Source organism: Schistocerca americana, chromosome X (genome assembly GCF_021461395.2).
Source record: "Schistocerca americana isolate TAMUIC-IGC-003095 chromosome X, iqSchAmer2.1, whole genome shotgun sequence".
In the NCBI taxonomy this organism is placed as follows: Eukaryota; Metazoa; Arthropoda; class Insecta; order Orthoptera; family Acrididae; genus Schistocerca; species Schistocerca americana.
Window position 1 is genome coordinate 966,613,295 of NC_060130.1, and position 22,082 is coordinate 966,635,376.

A 22,082-nucleotide genomic window follows, 5' to 3' on the forward strand; every position below is an offset into this window, starting at 1 on the left:
ATCAACAGGAATTCAGCCCTACCGCAGAGGTTATCATGTGGTGACCAGAGCAATGAAGGGAGAAGGGTAGGGGAAGTGAGCAAAATAACTATGGCAGAGAAAATGGGAACCATCATTAAGAATACACAGGTCGTGTTCTGCAAGAAACTGGTCTATAAGGAGACCCTCAACAGATGAAGATGAGCTGACCCACTGATGGGCATTAAAGTCGCCAAGGAGGGAAGGAGGAGGTAGTTGCTGAATGAGGGAAATTAGGGCAGTGGCTGTAGGTGGCCTGTCAGGAGGTTGATAGAAATGGACCATGTGGGCTCACACCGGCAACAGCTCCCAATTCAGTAGAAATGGTGATCCATGTACTAAAAACTTCCATACAGACCAACATACAGACAACACCAGAAGCCCTCAAACAGTTCTGACAAAGCATGGAACCCACAAAGTGTCAATGAGTGAGCATCGGTAAATTGAGATTCTTGGAAAATGACACAAGATGCGAAGTAAAAGGAAATCAGGGATTTCAGCTCCAGAAGGTGGCAGTAGTATCATTTACAATTCAATTGAATAACATGGAATGGGCATCTACATGGGAGGTGAGCACACCAAAACTATACATGCCACTGTGTCGCCATCCCTCACCAACAAGACTGGCATGAGATCCATTAAAAAAGAGGTCTGACACAGGTTCTGAGGGAGGAGTCGGCATCTCAAGGGGCACTGGTGGGCCTTGTTCCATCACTTATGTTTCTTCTTCTTCTCTTTCATAGATTGAGGATGGCAGGACCCAGAGTGAGGCCAGACTGCAGTATCTGGAACCAAGAGAGAGTGGGCAACCTTGGAGTACATGGACTGTGGGTCCTGTGGCCGACTCGCGGTAGCATGCATCCAGTCTGTGGAATGCCAGGGAAGGGGACCTGGGAGGTGGCCCCATCACTGGCAGGTGTCGAAGAAGGGGGACACTATTATGGCCATATAGGGGGAGTGGCACCCAGAAGGGTGGGAGTAGGAGACACAGGGAAAGGGGAGAGGAGCAGGAATGGGGCAAGGAGAAGGCAAGAGGCAGGAAGGACATAACAGAGACATAGTTAGATTTCACAGGCAGAGGGCGAAGATGGTCACATTTCTGATAAGCCTCAGTGTAGGATAAACAGTCATACGATTTATATTCCTGTATCTTTGTTTTCTTTTTATAGAAGTAACAGTCTGGTGAGCATGATGAGTGGCAGTGATGACAATTAATACACACAGATGACAGAACACAGGGCCTCCCCTCAAGGAATGATTGTCCACATTCACCACATAGAGCATCCGCTGTACAATGGGAAATCATGTGACCGAAATGCAAATGCTGAAAGCACCCCATGGTGTGCAGGGTTAAAGTTTCATGCTGCACCAATAACACATAACCTTGACCATCTCTGGAGGGTAGCCCTCTCAAATTCAAAGGTAAAGATGCCGGTATCAATGTAATTGTCCCTATGTCCTTTCTGCACATGCCAAACGAAACAAATGCCCTACCATTCAAAACTGGCCAGGAGTTCACCTTCAGGATGACCCCCTGTACCATATTCAGAGACTGGTGAGGAGTAGTGGACACTGGCAAAAAAACTGGAAAGGGAAAGGGGAAATGAAAGCACAAGAGGAACAAAATCCCGAAGAAATATCCCAATGCAGGATGATAGCCCCGCCCACATAAGCAATGGCACCAAGAGAGAGAAACGAGGGGGCAGAAGCAAAGGAGCAATGACAGGAAGGAAGTGGTATGGGAAAGAGAATGCAGGCTGGGAAGGAAGAAAGGGTCACAATAGCTCGGGGCCCCACGTGCGCCATGCACAGACTCACAAAAGAGCAGCGATCCCCCTGAGGAGTCAATAGAATGAAGTAGAGAGATGTCAACTTCAATAAATATGTGGGAATTCATTGTCTCTTACTGATAGTTTAATCAAAATTATCCCAGTAAAATATGGCAGCATTAATCCAGGTAAATGATCAGGTTAAAATAGATTTTGGTAGCACAGCTAATCTGGCAGTATATCTCTAAATCCAGCAACAAGGAGAGGTGCTTTCAAGAATACCTTGAATCAGAAAAAATGTCAGCATATGACTTAATTCATGATGTCAGCATTATAAAACCTTTGTATTTTGTAAAACCATCTACCTTGTTTGTATCAGCATTTTAACATTGTCATATTTTAGATTTCAGTTTCAACTACGTGATGTAGTGCTGGGCCAAATACGTAACCCCGCTTTAGTTTAGGATAAAATATTTTGATCACTTTCCCAGCCTTCTTTACACATGGAGAAGCATCGCATACAAACAATAGGATCCTTTTCATTTTTGAATTTATCGCCACAAAGTGTACTGACTTCTACCAACATTTACCAAGCGAACTAGGGCACTTGAGCTCACTACGAAGTTTACAGACTGCAACACGTTCGGAAAATACTCACATTCTGCACTTTTCACGTATTTCATATGAAAAAACTCAACAAAAGAAGACATCATGAATGTAACACATAAAATAAGGCTGTAAAAGCAAAGTAATATGCATTACAAATGTCTCAATTCATGCCATCTTTAAAATATGCATTTACCCCCCAAATGGCCACAACATACAAGTACTTATGCAACATGCATTTGCATGGAAATAACCAGAGAGTGAATACATCTCTCAGACTGGTGATAATTTGAAATAAAATCATGTAAGTAACAAGGAACTTCCAGACATGAACTTTGCAGTTATACAATCAATTAATGCTGGCTCCCAACTTTCACTTTCATTTCATCCTAACATTTCCATTATGAAAAAATCAAATGATCCCACTAAGAAGTACAAGTAATATTTGACTGAATTTGCCATACAAAGCAAAGTTCACAGCATTACCCTGCCAATATTTACAGAAATCACAACATAAGTAAAAAACTAATTGCAAGCATTACTACAGCGTAGGTGTAGCGAATATGTACCTGATTCATTGCACTCCGTGGGCCTAAAAATTTTCTTCTGTTTAGATGATTTAGTATATGGTTCACCTGTTAGAAAAACATTGGCCACTGTAACTATGCAACTATCAACAACATTCTTTTACTTATGTTAACACAGGAAATGAAAAGAATGAAGTATCACAGCCTGCGCATAGCAGAAATGAACACCACCTCATGAAATTTATGTAAATAAGGATTATAACCCCAAATATCAAAATCATAATCAACAACAGCATTGACATCAACAAAAACAAAAACAACATCAACAACAGTTCCACTTTGTTAAGTACTACCAAGTGCATTATCTCAATTACAAATATGCACCTGTACAGCTAACACTATTTGTGGTTTTTCTGAAAATATAGTAGTGTACAAGTTGGGGAGGTTATAGATGCTTTATTACTTAGAAGCCTCCCTGTGTCCACTTCCTCCTCATGTTTTGACAAATACTACAACCAACCTTTTAATTCTACAGTGCCACATTCTCAATGTCCATACTAGAGGAATCATCAACAGTTGAGTAAGCATTCTTGACAGCAACTCCTAGCTGTGTGTCATCATTCATATTAGAAGTATTGATTCTTCTCACCTTTGAATATTTTTCAGCTACATTCTGAGATTGTACTGCCTACTTCTCCCCCAAATCATTTTCTGCCTTGTATGACCTCGAAGGAAACTACACCACCCATCTCTAGGGTTCAAAAATTAAGGACTGGAACCACAATAACACCTTGAAAACAAACTGGGTTGGGCACCCAGAGAAGATAGCGTTGTTGTGGAGGATTGAGGTGTTGAAGAAATTGGGTTGGATGAAATAAGGGCCAGGAGCTGAATCAGGAAGAGGACAGGACCAGAATATGTTCCCATTCAGTAAAACGTTCACTGCAGGATTCCACCTGACATGGTGCAAAACATGAGTGAGAAGCTTCAGAAAATTGTTTCTGGAGGAGGAAGGTAGTGGATAGGAGGCTGACGCCAATGCTGTCAGAAAATGTGTCACAAGCTGTTCCGTGAGAACTGATCGATACATATAAAGGTCGCCCAGAAGGGTGAGGCCTGGGACAGAAGACTGCCATTGGCTACCTTGGAGGATGTAGAGCATAGTCCACACCCATGACAAAGGGACAGATGAATCACGGAAGACGTCAAAGTGTTCCCAACACAACCATTTGCTGTTTGATTAAGTAACAGGGTTTGGTGCAAAGACATTTAAAGGTAATAAAACCCTCAGAGGATGGGTGCTGCAAAGGCACTGCAAGGCCTGACAGTGGTCACAGATGGCAACGGCAATAACAATGGCTATGCTCCACCACAGGGTTGGCTGGCAGTGAGAGGGGCATACTGAGCAGGGGATGGCAGTGAAAGCAGCACAAATAATTGTATTGAGCATGTCACAGATAACTTCATCAACACAACCACATAAAGAAGGAGTAAACACAACCTGGGAGGTATATAGAAGCAAATCAGCATGATGGAAAGCCCAATGAATTATCGGGCCATTGGGAGATGTGGAGGGAATGAGAGAATCAACACAAAATGATCACTATCACAGAGGTATGGGAACCATCATTAAGAAGGCACAGGTCATGGTCTGCAAGAAACTGGTCTATGAGGAGATCCCAACTAGACAAAGATGCATTGCCCACAAGGGGTGATGGCCATTAAAATCCCCAAGGCGGAGGGAGGGAGAGGATGGTAGCTGATTGTGGGGTGTTAGGGCAGCGCATGTAGGTGGCCTGTCAGGAGGGTGATAGAAATTGACCAAATGGACCCAGACGGCAATGGCTTCCAATTTGGTACGAACGGGGATCCATGTACTAAAAATGTCCATATGGACCAACGTGCAGACACCACTAGAAGCCCTCAAAGGACCCACCCGGTTCCAACAAAGCACAAAACCCACAAAGGGTCATTGAGTGAGCATCAGTAAAATGAGATTCCTGGAAAATGACACAAGCTGCAGAGTAAAGGGAAATAAGAGATTGCAGCTTCATAAGGTGACAGTAGTAGCCATTACAATTCAGTTGAATAAGCATGGAATGGGCATCTACATGGGAGGTGAACACACTGAAACTGGGCATGCCACTGGGTCATCCCCTCTCATGAACCAAACTGGGATGAGATCCATAAAAAAAGTGGTCTGACAGAGGTTGTGAGAGAAGTAGGCTCCTCCAGGGGCACCAGAGAGCCTTGTCCCATAACATATGTTTCTTCTTGTCTTTCACAGGTCAAGGAGGGCAGGGCCCAGAGACAGGGCAGGTTTCAGTGAGATATGGAGCTGAGAGAGAGTGGGCAACCTTGGAGCACATGGATTGTGGGTCCTGTGAACAACTCGTGGTAACATGCATCCGGTCTGGGAAATGTCAGGGAAGGGGACCTGGGAGCAGTACCCGTCACTCGGAGGCACAAAAGAATGGGGATACTACTCTGGCCAGGTAGGGGTGTGGCACCTGGACGGCAGGGAGTGGGGGCCACAAGGGATGTGGGAGAGGAGAGAGGTATGGGACTGGGGTAAGGAGGAGGGGAAAAGGACATAACACAGACATAGTTAGATGTCACGGACACAGGGTGAAGATGGTCATATTTCTGATGAGTCTTACTGTAGGATAGGCAATCATGGGACTTATACTTCTGTACCTTCATTTTCTTCTTATAAATTAAACTGTCCAGTAAGCGCGAAGAGTGCCAACCGTGATAACTAATACACACAGATGATGGAACACAGGGCCTCCCCTCATGGATTGGTTGTCCACATTCACCATATAGTGTGTCTGCTGTACAATGGGAACACATGTGCCCAAAATGGAAACAATGAAAACACCTCGTGGTGTGTGAGGTGTATGGCTTCACATCACACTGATAACACATAACCTTGACCATCTCTGAGATGGTATCCCCTCAGATGCCTGAATAAAGATGCTGGAATCAGTGTAATAGTACTTATGGATTTTCTGCACATGCCAAACAAAAGTAACACCCTGCCATTCCAGATTGGCCTAGAGTTCCTCATCAGTTTGAAGGATGAAGTCCCTATGAAAAATGACTTCCTGCACCATATTCAAAGGTTGGTGAGTAGTAGTGGAGACCATGATGTCGCCAAGATGATCACAGGCATGAAGAGCCACAAACTAGGGGCAGAGGAAGTTTTGACTGACAGCCAACCCAATTGCATCTTACACTCAAAGAGTCACTTTGTCTAATTTGTTTCCAATAGTTTCCATGAAAAATACAGGCTTGGTGGCAGTGAAAGTGTCCCCATCAGTCCTGGTGCATACCAGATAGCAGAGAATGGGTTTCACCTCAAGTTGGTGAGCCTGGCACTCCATTCTGGGTGTAGACAGGGAAGAGAAGGTCACAGGGCTATAAGAAGCAACATTAAAAGATCCATTGCCAAAATTAAAGAGACAGCCATAGAGGAAAAGCCAGCCTGAAGCTTAATGCATTTCATTCATAAAGCATCCGCCCTGATACCACCCCCTCCAATCAGTTCTCTCCCTGTCAACGCCACCCAGACACAGCTAGATCCAGCCAGCATGGCAGTCATTGCCAACAGTTCCGATGTTCCAGACTGACAAGCAGTCACTGCCGTGCATATGCAGGAGGTATAAGCTCAGGTATCAGAAATGTGATCCCTGTGTTGTTTGGGACCTCAAAACAGAATGGTAACATATAGAAGGAAAAGTCATACCCCAAAGTGGGTAAAAATGCTGAAAAGGGAAGGGGAAATGAAAAAGCCAGAGGAAAAAAATACAGGAGGAAAAAACCAGGATATAATGGCACCAAGAGCGGGAAACGAGGGGGCAGAAGCAAAGGAGCAAGGACAGGGATGAAGTGGCATGGGGAAAGTAATACAGCCTGGGAAGGAAGAAAGAACACCATTAGCTCCAGGCCCCATGTGTACTATGCAGAAACTCACAAAAGAACTGCAATCCCCCTGACGGGACAGTAGATTGAAGCAAAGATATGTTAACTTCAATAAATTTGTGTGGAAATTCATGGTCTCTTATCGACAAATTAATCAAAACTATCACAGTAAAATATGGCAGCATTTATCCAGGTAACTGACCAGGTTAAAATAGGTTTTGGCGGGAAAGCTAATCTGGTAGAATATCTCTAAATTTAGCAACATGGACAGGTGCTTTCAAGAATATCTTCAATCAGAAAAAAGTGAACATATGGCTTTATTAATACAGTTAGCATTCTCAAATCTTTGTATTTTTTGCACCCATTTACCTTGTTTCTATCAGCATTTTTAACTTTGCCATGTTTTCAACTGGTGTTTCAGACACGCAATGTAATGCACTGGCCAAACATTAGTCCGTTTTAGGTTAAGATTAAATATTTTCATTGCTTTCCCAGCCTTCTTTACATATGGAGCAGCACTGCATAACAACAAAGAGTACTGACTCCTACCAACATCTACCAAGCGAAGTAGGGCACTTGAGCTCACTATGAAGTTTATAGAGAATAACAAATTATCAAAATTACTCGTGTTCTGCACTTTTCATGCATTTCATGTGGAAACACTCAACAAAACATAACAACAAGTATGTAAAATATACAATGATACCACAAAAGTGATATAATATACATTATAAAGGTCTAAATTTATGACCTCTTTGAAATATGCATTTATCCCAAATGGTCACAACATGTAAAAATTTATGCAAAATTCATTTGCATGGAAATCTGCACTATAGTTATTACATATCTACTCAGAGAGTGAACACATCTCTCAGACTGGTAATAATTTGAAATAAAATAATCTAAGTAACAAGGAGCTTCGAGACACGAACTTTGTAGTTAAACAATTAATTAATGCTGGCTCCCAAACTTCACATTTGTATCTTCCTAACATTTCCATTATGAAAAAAAAATCAGATGAACCCACTAAGAAGTGTAAGTAATATTTAACTGAATTTGCCATAAAAATCAAAGTTCACTGCAGTACCCTGTCAATATTTATAAAAATCACATAAGTGAAAAATTAATTGCAACCATGACTACAGCATAGGTGTAGTAAATATATACCTGATTCCCTGTGCTCTGTGGACCACCACCTGGTTTTCAAAAAATTCTTCTGCTTAGATGATTTAGCATATGGTTCACTTGTTAGAAAAACATTGTTCAACATAACTGTGTAACTATGAATATCATTCTTTCACTTTTGTAAACAAAGAAAGTGCACAGAATGAACTATCACAGTCTCTGTGAAAGACAGGAATGAACAATATCTGGTGAAATTTATGTCAATTTTGTGAATGACAGAAATGAGCATTACCTGCTCATTTTTATATACATTAGGATTATGAACCCCAAATCATCAAAATACTCACCACCACCACCATCACCACCACCACCTCCTCCTCCTTCAACAACAACACCAACAACAGTTCTATCTTAGTAAGTACTACCAAGAGCATTATCCCAATAACAAATGTGTGTCTGAACAGCTAACACTGTTTGTGGTATTCTTGAATATATACCAATCTAAAATTTGGAGAGATCAAAGATGCTTTGTTACTTAGAAGCCTCCCTATGTCCATTTCCTCCTCATGTTTTGACAAATAATACAACCAAACTTTTAATTCTACAGTGCCACGTTCTCAATGTGCATACCAGGACAATCATCAAAATGTAAGCCTTCTTGACGGCAAGATCTAGCTGTGGATCAATACTCATACTAGAAGTATTGATGCCTCTCATCTTTGAATGTTTATCAGCTTCATTCAAATTTTGTACAGTTTCTCTCCCTCTGAATCATTTTCTGTCTTGTAAGACCTTGAAGGAAACTATGCCAACCATCTCTAGGGTTCAAAGATTCAGAATGTAGTTTCATGTTCAGTTGCAAATGTCTGTAACAGGTTGACAGCAGATATAAGGTACGAAATTGGATATTCCCAGTTAGTTAAGAACAAAGTAAAAGAAGGCTGCATTAACCACTCCCCCTACAACTTAACAGAATACTCAGGCTCAGGAATGTAATTCCGCATAGTTGAAACAACTGTATGAGACAGCTCTTGACTTTGTCTGTATGTAGACAGCTGACAATGATCTGTGTAAATTTACATAAATGCTTAGTTTGAAGTATTACATAGCAACAGGCCCTTAGTAGTATTGGGAGCAGTAGTGGTGGCCTTTTCTGAAGTAGCTGTTTTCCCCCCTATGAATATACAGAAAGTAATCTAGAAGTAATTACCATAATTAACAATTTGAGTAGACTAGGGAAAGTCATAATTTGGTGGTTGTATACATAGTAACCCTTGGGATCTAATGGTTTGGAACACAGAAAGGTACTGCAGGCTGCCACCTCTCCAGGCTACTGGTGACACCACCGCAGAGATGCAGGGTAAATGGTATAACCACACACATTGAAACTGTGTTTGTTGGTAACTGCATCTCTGACAGCCTCCACATTAATAAGTGGTGCCAGTTGCACCATTGGAAGTGCAAAAGGCACCACAATTAGTGATGCAATAGCATGCACTAGTTCTCACTGATCACCGGGGAAGTATTCCTTTGTTGGGCAACTATAAAGGACAGTGGCCAGCCTACCAGAGTCAGTTCACACAGCGAGTTGCTCCAGCCATAGAGTCAACTGTGATTATCAGTCCCTAAATTGGAGTTTCCATTGCCTAGTGATGTCATATGCTTGGAGTCATACACTTCATTCCATGTTCTATCCCAGTTTGCTGTACTGGCTGGCAGCATCTTTGCTCCGAGTCGTGTCTCACATTCTCCATACTGGTTGCTGATACCTTCAGTCTGCATTGCAACCAAGATGTCACTCTGCATCTCATCCAAGTCTCCATACTGGACCTGTCATTGGCTGCACCCATGACTCATCTGTGGGCAATCTACCATCACTCCTTCCTTCGTCGAATGTGTCATTGGTCTGTCTGAGGGAGCATCTCTCAGAGGTGGTCATGTCTATCTCCAACCAGCTACAAGCTTGTGTCTCACCAGGGACTCTCATGGACCATCTTCAAACACTACCACTCTCCACAGAAATGGCTGCATCAACATCACTTTTGTAAAAAGTTCATTTGGCTTGTAGTTAGCAGTGGTTGCTTCTGCCTGTTATTATATAACTAGACTTGTTTCACATCCCTGATGGCTTTCCTGCATGACGGAATTCACAGAAAATGATGTGTGAATGAATGTATGTGCTGTCACGCTGGCATCAATACTTCAGAGAAGGCAGATCATACTAGCTGACGACTGGTCAAGGCAAGTGAAGGGAGTTTTGAAATTCAATCAACATTTAATATTGAAGGCAGCTCTTTTACCTTTTAACTGAATCCTGGAAAGTAAATTGAAACACTATACATAAACAGAAATTTGCATGTCTGTTGTCTTTATGGTTTTTGTAATGTCTTGAACCAGCCTCTCTGTTTTACTTGAAAGTGTATGAAAACACCAATAACTGAGTAAGCCAATAGGAAGGTAGGAGGAGTGATTCAGATCAAGAACAGCAGAGACCCCAAGTTACAATACGTATGACTTGTCACTGGATGCAGTTACTAGTGAAAAGGGAAAACAGCAGTATAATGCTGTTATTAAAGGATACAACATCTGGACTCAGTCATGAACTGTACGAGATAGAACCTTTATAGAACAAACGGGTGGTGTTTCTTCTCACCAAACTTCCAAAGAAAACCATAATGTGATGGTGTGCAATACCATTTGTGAAATGCACTATCACAGACAGCAGAGGAGCACACTGGCTCAAATTAAGAACTATACCAATTTGTTGGTGACTCACAGACTAATGTGGTAAAATACAGATGCAAATTAATGTTTGTTGTTGTTTTGTTTTTATAATATACGATCTGCTTAGAAAATTTGTCATTGACCTGTCATGCTAACGGTGCAAGTATGAAACCAACCTACTCAGTGACTAGGTCTAATCACAGTAAAAGTAGTTGCCACACAATTCTGTTGGATCCCCAATTTAAAACAAAAAACTGTTTATCACTGCCCCCATTCTTATTTGCTTTAATCCAGTGATAGCACATGAGGCAACACAGGCACTGCAACCAAATACAAACATTCTTGTAGAATGGTCATTTAAATCCATACTGTTTAACAATCCACCATGGAATTAACTGCTGAACTCATGTGTTTTACACCAATTTCTTTGTTGAAAACTTAAAGTTGCATTAATCCTTTCACTGCAGTGTTGAGGAACTTTTGCCAGAAATAGACTTTCTTGCAGTCATTTTTTTTTATTTTTTCTCTTTCTCTCTTTAAGTCAGAAAGAAGCAATTAAACTCATAAGTGTCTAAATATAACTTCTGAGTGAAGTAAACATACCTAAAAGAGAACAGCAATGAAGAAAACCAGTTTACAAATTTCCACCTACACAATTATTAAATTTTGCCTTCAGAATCTATTTTTCACTCTGCAGGGGTGTGTGCACTGTTTAGAAACTTCCTAGAAGATTAAACTGTGTGCCAAGACTTCATCTGAAAGGTGACAGGATTCTCTGTCTTTGTGTGTCTACCTATGACTCAGAACATCGACTACATCTTCACTTATTAAATTCCTCACAACATTATTACTAGAGCCTAGATTTTCAGGCACCATCAAACCATAAAACATGCATACATTCATGCAGTACTATATCATTAAACATGCAAAGTAAGTCAGTAAAACAATAAAAATATGCAGTATTCCGTTCTACATTTATTTCAACTTTCTTGTAAAACAGTACACAAGAACCAATTTTTGCCACTTTTCTTCACTTAGGCTCATGCATTTACCAGACAGAACATTTTTGTTTACAGAATATGACCTTTCTATGTCACAAGAAGTGACAGGTGCATAACTAAGTGAAGGACAGAGTTCAAATGAAGTAGAGAGTGTTTTACACTTTTGTCACAAACTATCTTTTTTTATCAATGTCATAAACATAAAATCAGGATTTGACCTATTGACTTTCTTTACCTTAAAAGCTACGAAATGCACTGCTATACAGGGTGATTGCAAACATTTTTCAACCTTTTCAATTATTTACTACTGTAGTCTGTGCAGCTGTGTTATCCATACTGATATGGTGCTGTAATGGTCAGCACATCTGCCTATGGAAATGTAAAAAGACAGCCAAATGGACAAGGAATATATACTTTTCAAGAGTGAGAAATTGAATGACACCACAACAGATGTCCTCAACATCTCATTTTATGATGAACAAAGGCATATCAAACCTGGAAGAAAGCATGGAAAAAGAAGACGTCCATGATATCATTAATTCCAGCACAACTGGATAATCACCCAAATCAGATGGGATCCCCTCTGAATTCTACCATACGTATTGGGATATTATTGGGGACACCTTCACCGAAGTCATGAATGACATGATCAGCCATCAAAAAAGGACACACAATCTTAATGCTCAAGAAAGGCACACCACAAAAAACAGAGGATTACAGATCTATCATGTTGTAAGCACTTACTACAAAATAGCAGTGTGATGCAAGGCAGACAAGCTAGAAACAGTAATGAAGAAAATTATAAGCCATCACAAGACATATGCCACGTCCAGAAGGACCATCTATAATGTCATAGCCAAATGTAGCAAACTCATAGACATTACAGAAGTGAATAAATTCGAGGCTGCCATCGTGTCGGTGGACTTCAATAAGACCTTTGACAGAGTGAGTCACAACTATCTATACAAGATTCTAGAAAAACTTGGCCTCAGAGACTTTCATCTGAATAATAAAGAATATACTGAACAGCACCACCTCCAGTGCATCAATAAACTGCCGTAACACAAAACCGATACCAGTTCAAAGGGCGGAAAGACAAGGCTGTTTTCTCTCTATGGCACTCTTTGCCATAGCTCCAGATCCCCTGCTGTGGAAAATCAACAGTACCATTGCCACAATCATACTGCATGGCACTAAAGTTAAATGTAAAGTCTACACTGATGATGTAGGATTCTTCATAAAAGACAAGGCTGACCTCCCAAAAATACAAGAAATCCTCCAAAATTTTGAACAAGCAGCAGGGGCAAAAATAAATCAGAAAAAGGCTGCACTCATACCCATTGGAAATGAGAAGATTAATGAAGGTAGCACGTGGTACTCAGTAGTTGAAACACACACATGCTTGGGGCTACAGCTATACTCAAGTCCAATGAAAATGACGGCCCAAAACTGGCATTCAGTTCTACAAAAATTAAGAGGACATTCAAAAGCAAATGCAATTAGAGAGCTGTACTTATTACAGAAAGTAAGTCTCATCAACAAGCAACTACTATAAAAAGTGTGGTTTCTGGCCAAGTGTCAAGTCCGCCAAAACACATAGTGAGAGCCATAGAAGGGGCTGTACAGTGGGGGCTGTAACTTAATGGATTTAATAGTATAAAAATTTTATTTTATTTTTCACTTGATGTTTGTCAGTGCCTTCTGCCTGGCAGCTAGTTGCAGTGTATCAGTCACAATGCACAAAACCGGACAGAACCACTTTGAAACTCACATGTTGAACCATCAGCAGCTAAACTCACGTGTTGCTGACAAAGTAATGCTACTGAACTGTGCATCTACAATTGGCTGTCCAATAGAGAGGGTTGGAGGTGGTAACGTGGGGATGGAGAAGCGGCCAGCTGCCAGGAGTGGACACGCTGCCCGCTCTCTTCTGCTGGAAGCTTCCGATCCGACCAGACACTCTCCTCTCCTGCTCTCTTGGACAGTTGCCCATTCAGTTTCGACGGCTTCTCTAGGCGTGCCTTTCTTTCTTCATGCGTTAAATAACCATGCTCTTAAAACATGTTTGACTTCTTTATTTCAACGGGTGCCCATTGCTTTCCCTTCCTCACTAATCCTGACACTTTAAAATTGATGTCAGAATCATGATTCGTTCCACCGTTCGGTCCATGGGGTGGCAGTTTACTTTTGGTTCATGTTTGACGTTGTGTGATCGGTCAGTATTCGCCACTGTTATTCCACTGCGAGCCGAGCTTGGATGCTGCAGTGCATCAGCTACGGTGCCGTTCCAAATGCTGCATCCACACATACCAGCACCCAGGGCAAAGTCTACTGCCTGCCTCTTGCATTATGCCGCACCAACACATGTGCACTGAGTACAGCGAGCTGTGCCTCACAGCACATGTGCTTAGTTTGTGCACTCCAGCCTCAGTTGATGGTCCAACTGGCCCAGCTTCTCGGTCACCGCCAGCTAACTCTGAGCTGGGCGCGGAAGCACAAAAGGAAAACGCACGATATGTCCTCGCCGGTGCTGTGGCTCGCTGAGCACATGGGCACACTGTCCACGGTCGGCACAGCTTCCCTGCCGCTGCTGCCACCCACCTGCCACCCCACATTGGCCACCGGTCAGCTCCTCGCCACCATCTGTGTTTGGATCCTGGCCTCAACACCCCAGGCACATGCTTTTAGCACCATGAAGCCAGCTGTCCCACACTGCTGCTATGTGGGTACCGCATGCGTACAACCCTTAGCCGCCACTCCACCAGCGCCGCCGCTTCTGCACATCACAACGCAATGACTGTACTGTGAATGTTGACATGTAGTGAGGCACTTACGGCCACTTCTTCAGAGAAGAGATTAGTAAATTATAGTAAACAGCTAAATTTTGCATCTTATGCAGTTATTGCCTGTTTTTGGAGGTGTCTTTACCTAGGACAATTTGAACTTTGACTTTTTGTGAGTCTGATTACTATGAGGTATGTTGAATGTGTATTTGTTCATAGATAAGCACTTCACCTGTTTGTTGGCTGGATAGTTAAAAAGTTTTTTTAAGAATTTGTTTTGAGACCTTTCAATTAATCTCCAGAGATGTGCAGCTTGCACAATGTGTTTGGCAAACACAGAGTCTCCCAGCTGTTCCTGGCATTTTCTTCCATTTTGTTTTTGTGTCATAACCAACTCTTTTTTTCTTTCATCTTTCCTATAAGCATCATTTCTCCATCCTATGATGAAAGTAGATTCCTTCTCCTTGCTCCACAGATGTGAGCGCTTTAAGGGCTATGTGCCGTCATACCACGTCTGCAAGGTTTCCGAAATCATTGGTGCACTAAATCTTTTTTCCTCGATGGGGGTTTGTTTTTATTGCAAGACCAGACACAGATGCAAAATCACCATTTACGCCTTGTAAGAAAAGCGACAAACCATTGGATTCTGACGGTACTGGTGGTGTCCATTGTTTACTACTGGTACTAGGAGACTTTAGGCCCCAAGTGCATGCACAGTCTTAATTACACGATTACCACTTGTGTTGCCGAAACCAACAGGATGTTGTGTGACATGCTGGATTGTGAAACGAAAGGAATGAACTTTTTCTACCTTCTCTTTCTTTTCTTTCTCGTCTCTCTGCATCCTCTTTCCCAACCATTTATTCTTTTTCCGTTCATGCCTTCTGTTTTTCATAAGTGGTAGTTCCTTGATTGGTTAACTCAATGCACAAAGCTATGATGTATTATGTGATGTACCGTAATATGAGTTATAATGATGAAAGAGAATTGATCTGTTCTACCCCTGTGAGTTGATAAGAGAGGATAGATGACTTCCACTGTTATCCCCAAGGGCAGCGAAGTTTTGTTGATATGAAGATATGTAATACGTTGTTTTATTGAGGTTATTTGTGAGCAGGCATGAGGTCCTGTGGTCATGCGGTTGAAGATGATTATGTACAGGCAAGAGTTCCTGTGTGTGTTGTTGTAGGTGATGTTAAATGGTTTGTTTTATGCTACCACCCCAGAGGTCAGAGCAGAACTATTAGCCATGAGTCAATTTACCATGCAGCGAGTTTCCAGTTGATACAAAGCTTTGGAGTAGTTTAAATTGCATGTTATGTTGGATTGGCACAGCTGTTGCCTTGCAATAAGCCAGTCATGGCCCCAAATGCTACCACTTCTCTCCCTATGCTTCGTCTTGTTTGACATAATTAAGTCTAATTTTCATATGATTTATAAGTCATTTATTGTATAAGTTTTGAGTGACAATGTACAGAGAGTATTATATAGAGTATAAATATTAAGTGGTTGTAAGTAACAGTTACTATTTTGTATGAGAAGGATGATCCAGGTGCACATCTACAGTATTTGTATTGTGTGGGAAGTTTAGGTATTTTGAAGAATTTGAGGTGTTTAAAAATACCCTCTCTCAACTACTGTATAGGTTTTTGTGATGTGGTGAATTAAGCTACTTGCATTATTCAGCTTTGTTGCAGTGTTTTGGTTTTGTACTATATTTCACTTGTAGATCTAATTTTATTGACATGGATTTTGTTTTGCCTTTCGAAAGAATGCATCAAATTTACCTTACTAAAGTTTTTCTACAATGCTACTTTTTACAAGCGTACGTCATTGAACGTTTCGTTTTGTTGTCAAAACTAGAATGTGGAGCTCCTCCTTGCAGTGTCTATTCTATTTGTCTTTTATTGTTCAATGGAGTGTGATACTTCAAAGTTTCATCTAACTTTTGGAACTAATGTTCCACTGCCTTGCAGATGAACGAAGTCCATTTTTGGTTCAGAAGTGATTATTTCCCTCTTTTCCTTCAAGCTGTCACTAAGAGTTAAAAATGATTACATAACTTTAACTCTCATGTCTGCCAAATTGACCGTTTCCCTTCAGTCTCTCTTTACAAAACTTTCCTGACCTGTGTCCAATGAAATTAACATTTACTTTTTTGTTACCTACGTCTTCTGCATGGTATATTAAGTCCTGCAGTACTCTGTCATATGCTCCGACCGTTACAAGTCGGAATTTTTGTCGTCTTGACGTGACTCTGTTGAAGTCTTTATGCAGACAACAAATTCCTAAACAGATGGCCAGCGTTTTATGAATTTTGTGTTTGCTGAAAATCAACACAGAGATGCACTCTGTCGTCCAACATCTGTTTAAGAACTAATGAACGTATTGTACTAACAATATTAACTGAGCCTTCTTAAACATTGTTTACTGTGCCCCCATGCATTTGGTTTTGCCCTATAACCATTAGGATCTCTTCATGTACAAATTTGGTGTTGCTCTGTGTGGATCATTACTGGTGTTTGACCGTCTGTTAGCCAGCATTGTCTTTCTCTGTTTATATGCATACTTTGCATTATACCACCAGTACACACTGCCAGCTGAGCTACAAAGCATGTTTGCTTCAAGATTGCCTTAGTGCACACACCTGTGCTGTGCCAAGTGCTGGAAGTGCCACTGCCACTTCCCCTTTGCCCCTCTCGCCCTTTTTCATCCCTTGCGCTCACCTCTGTGCTCTTTCCCCTCCCGCAAGATGTACGTTACACCATAGATAATACCGCCTCCATCACCCTACTAGAGAGAAGTGCCATTAAAGTTCGTTGATGTCACACAAGCATATCTCTCCTTCCCCACTGGACAAGCCATGTACTCTTCTACCGTCAATCAAGGTTTGTTTACAAACAGTGCATGCGCTTCTGTCACACAGAACCACATTCTAGATGTGAATCTTTTCATACTTAATGAACTGATTATAAACTCACTGCATTCTTTCCCTTTTTTATCTGAAGTTTTATGAATAGGACGAGGATATTTTTAGCTGTTTTGCGACCGTGGACACACATTTTAATTATCTTTTCTAGAGTTTTGCCTGTGTGTTTCTCCATGCCTATAACTGTTTTTTACAAGCTTATTTTATGTCATATGACAGTTCCCTAATAATCTGAAAACTGTAAACTCTAAGAACAGTTGATGGGACATATATTTTTCTTGAACTTCGCCATTTTAGAGGAAAAAATAAGGTTGTAACCAGTCCTCATTTCCAATTGACAATCAAACAAGGGCTGTTCTGGTCTTTTCTTCTGTTTTTCTAGTTGTAATTTTACTATAGAGAACAGTTTGTTAATAATTACTGTAACAGGTTTGTAAAACATTGTGGATGAGTGATACTACTAGGAAAAATATTGAAACTGTGTGACAACTAAGAAGTTCTCAACCATTCAAACCACAACTTTGTCACATTTCAACCTTGGTAATTTTCATTTGCCCCACTTTTAACTAATTAATTTACATGACAAATTAAGTGATGTACATAAGGAATATTATCCCGTGAGGTAATTTAAATGTGTAGCCTTCGCTATCTCCTGATTTCATTCTTAATTCGAGTGTTTTGTCAGTATAAGAAAAAGCTTTGTACTCTTTATTTTAACATGGGTTAATATAGATAAGGCATGTATTATATGTGTTTTATGGTACTCCATATCTTGGACTTTGTATGTGAATCCTCCATTTTACTGAAATGTTTTAATATTTCATAGCCTGAGTAACTTTGTGCAACTACTACCCTCAAAAATAGTCAGATGACATAGCAAGATTTTACTAAGGTTATTACTCTTCTTCAAATGTACTTAATCCAATTCTAACCAAGCCAGGCGTTAATGCTCTGCAGTAAGTCAATTTATGATATTTCTTACTCAAATTAAATATTTTGTTATAATCGTGGATTTTCCATTGTATTTTGTTATACTAACGATTACAGTTATTACAGAAGACATTGTATTTCTGCACAAAATTTGAACAATTAATATTTTATTATTTTCTTAACTCATGAAATTTGATAAACTTGACTGCATGTAAGTCCCCTCCCACTTACATACACACCAAATGAAATATTGTAATAGATCCTTCCCATAGTATTAAGGGCAAACCATCTTCCTGGGGAGTGACTGAAACCATTTTATAGACAATGTTTATCACTATTTCTCTGGAAGGGGTAAGGAATGTACATGGTGGCAGCCAGAAAAGGAATATTTTAGGGAATTGGTTTAAAAATTTTTATTTCAAAGGCCCAGTCAAATCTTTACAAGTTTACTCCTAGAGCAACTTACGCTGTGCCTATGTGACACAAGTTGCCTGACTTTCAAAACCGAGGCAGTTCTGTCCAGTTAAAGCTGCTGACAAGAGATGCCCTGAGACCTCTGCTGAAACTGCTAGTGAATTCATGCCATTGGTTTTAGTCAACAGCGTGGGTGGGATACAGGTCACGTGTATTTACGCTGGAGTGTTCTGCAGTGCAAAACACAGTTCCCTCTCTCTCTTGTAACCCAGACCTCTAGCAGAACAGATATCTTTTCAGAAGGCAGAGCTTCTGGTTCTGCTTTTCATGACTGGCCACCAACATAAGTTAACATGAACCGCTTCTCCTTCCGTTGCCCATTACAATTAATTGTTTGACCTCTTAGACTGGCCTAAACCTGGCAACTTCCGACCCTAGGTGCGCCCCTTGTACGGCATACACTGAAAAATATTCTCCTTATTGTACTTAATTTCCTGTTCTGTCATTTAATGGCAGCCCTGGATGCCCACTCTCAAGTCCTGACTGCTCGACCTCCTGCACACTGTCATCACGAGGCATATGTAACAACCTTCTCCCCCCTTCCCTGACCATATACAGTACACTGGTGTCAGAAGTGGTCGCTCATCTATTCGTTCCAACCTCAACCATTACTTTGTACCTCCCTCCTCCAGGGCTGTGTACCTTACACATTGTGGTTAGCACCCGCAGAGTGGTTAGCACCCGCAGAGTGCCCAGCTGATTGGTTCACTCTTTTACTTTTCGCTTTCATAAATTGATCGCCTTCCTATCTCTTTCATCTATGTATCACTGACACATCGCAACGTGGCTTGCCTTTGTCTGCACCCTGCTCGGCAGCCAATGCTACTCAAGACATATTGCCTCCCCCCCAGAGGGAGGGGGATGAAAAAACCCTGCGACTAGTGGATATATCACCACTGAATCAATCTTATTCTGAAACCTGTTACCTGAACTTGTTCCTGATTATACCCAATTCCTTATTCTTTAACATGAGCACCCTTCCAGTTCATCACAAGTTGGTCGCTTGGCATAAATGGCCAATATGTCAGGCTATCCTGGCATTTTCTCATTGGACAAATCCCTTTTCCTTCTAAGCCACAACGTACATTACTAAAGCTTCCAATTCAGCAAATCACTTACGAAACCACTAATTACCACGAATTCTTGCAGGCATTTATTAATGCAATCCCACATTTTTGCACTCCTGCTTATCAGGATGACGAGTAAGCCTCTTTTCAGCATGACCATACCCCCTCCTGCCCTCACTACCCCATTGCTACTAACTTATACCCCTGCAGTTCATTGGAATTGCCAGTTTAGATTGCCCAGTGACACAGTGCCCACGAGTCTGTCAACCATTGACTTTTCACCCACCATTACAACCTCAGGTAATTACTTACTACTTTTTCGTCCACTGTAATACTTTGCTTTCCTAACATAACTACCAGCTGAAGCTAACCAGATTATTTCGTTGCTATAGGCAACAGTATTTTATACACCATACCACACCCAGTAACAGCCACTAACGTGTGTTACGAGTATCTTCAAGCGATCCAGCCCTACCATATGCTACTCAATGGTAGCAGTTTACTATTTAATATCTCTCACTGTGATATCACTACCCCCACACCGAGAGGTGTTTGCATATTTGTCTTATACCCATGATGTGCGACTTCCTCCTCTCCTGTTGTATTTACGAGAGCAACCGATGGTACTACCGTTTCCTGACAATTGGCCATCTCCCCCCAATCACTCACATTCCCAGCTGGTCCAATCTTTAACCAACCTAGTAAACAAAGAGTCAGGGCAGATTACGCTAGACCGTGTCACTGCGCATATCACGGATTGGCACAACCACCAGTATCGCAGTCGTATAGTTATTCCCAGTTCTGTATGTACTCCTTTACTAATTATCCTCATTGGTTTACGGCCATGGGTAGCTTTTAGAAAAGGACTTTTTGCATGACCTTGGTCACCCCTTCCTGCTGTCCCTGGGGAAACCCCCTCCCCCCTTGTGATCTGTGCATCGCCCCCCCAGGAACCCCCCCACTTATACACTCCGGCGAAAGTTGCAGTACGCCACAGCACACCACTGCCCGCTGCAGCCAGTGATCTTTGCCACTGCCAGCACCAACAGCTGATCACCACACCTCACGCTGCCATTCGCAGCGCCTCACACTACCGCTGCACCATTCGCTGTCATCCAAATTGTGTCATGCAAGATCTCATTACCAAATTATAGTCATTCTTTCAATGCAAATTAAAACAAATAAAATATGTAGTGTCAAAATTATGTAAGGGTGTCCTCCGCAGAAGCCCCAAAGTAACTGTCAATTTGCCCCCCCTCTCTATGGTTCAATCCTGTGGAGGGGAGAAGGATGTACAGATGGGCGCATTACTGAATGGATTTAATAGTATAAAAATTTGATTTTATTTTTCATTTGATGTTTTTCAGTGCCTTCCGCCTGGCAGCTAGTTGCAGTGTATCAGTCACATTGCACAAAACCAGGCAGAATCACTTTGAAACTCACATGTTGAACCATCAGCAGCTAAACTCATGTGTTGCTGACGAAGTAACGCTTCCGAACTGCGCGTCTACAATTTGGCTGTCCAATAGGGAGGGTTGGAGGTGGTAATGTGGGAGTGGAGCCGCGGCCAGCCGCCGAGAGCGGACATGCCATCCACTCTCTTCTGCTGGCAGCTTCCGACCTGACCAGACGCTCTCCTCTCCTGCTCTCTTGGGCAGTCGCCCATTCAGTTTCAGCGGTTTCTCTAGGCCTGCCTTTCTTTCTTAATGCATTAATTAACCATGCTCTTAAAACGTGTTTGACTGCTTCACCTCAATGGGTGCCCTCTGCTTTCCCTTCCTCGCCAATCCTGACACTTCAACAGGGCAATAACTACCTTCTATAGTGTCATGAAATCTTTAAAGTGCAGCGCACCACATGCATACTGGATGTTCGTGAAGGAGGAGTGGGCCTTATCGATCTACAAAGGAAATACGCAGTGCTTCTGATCCACTGTTTGAGTGTCACAGCAGAAAAAATTCGAACTGCTTGACAGCTGTTTTGTTAAATGCATATTGGCCAGAGCCAGAGAAAGAGCCAGTAAACCTAACAAAGATTCCCTTCAAACTAAAATACTTAAAGGAATTTACTTTCTAAAAGGATACATACTAGAAACAGATGATAACCCATGCATAAGAACAACAAACATACACGAATAAATTAAATCTGTGTTAAAAATATTACTATGCTAAAATGCACCTGAACAAAACACTAAATTCTGCTCTG

General features: G+C 41.5%; 1 protein-coding gene across 1 annotated transcript in view; it reads right to left on the minus strand.

The window, feature by feature from the left end:
- Positions 1–22,082, minus strand: part of LOC124555342 — an 856,442-nt gene that overhangs the window by 580,153 nt on the left and 254,207 nt on the right. The window contains exon 8 of the mRNA XM_047129223.1: positions 2,963–3,028. Within this exon, the coding sequence (XP_046985179.1) occupies positions 2,963–3,028 (66 nt within the window). The remainder of the gene's footprint in view (positions 1–2,962; positions 3,029–22,082) is intronic.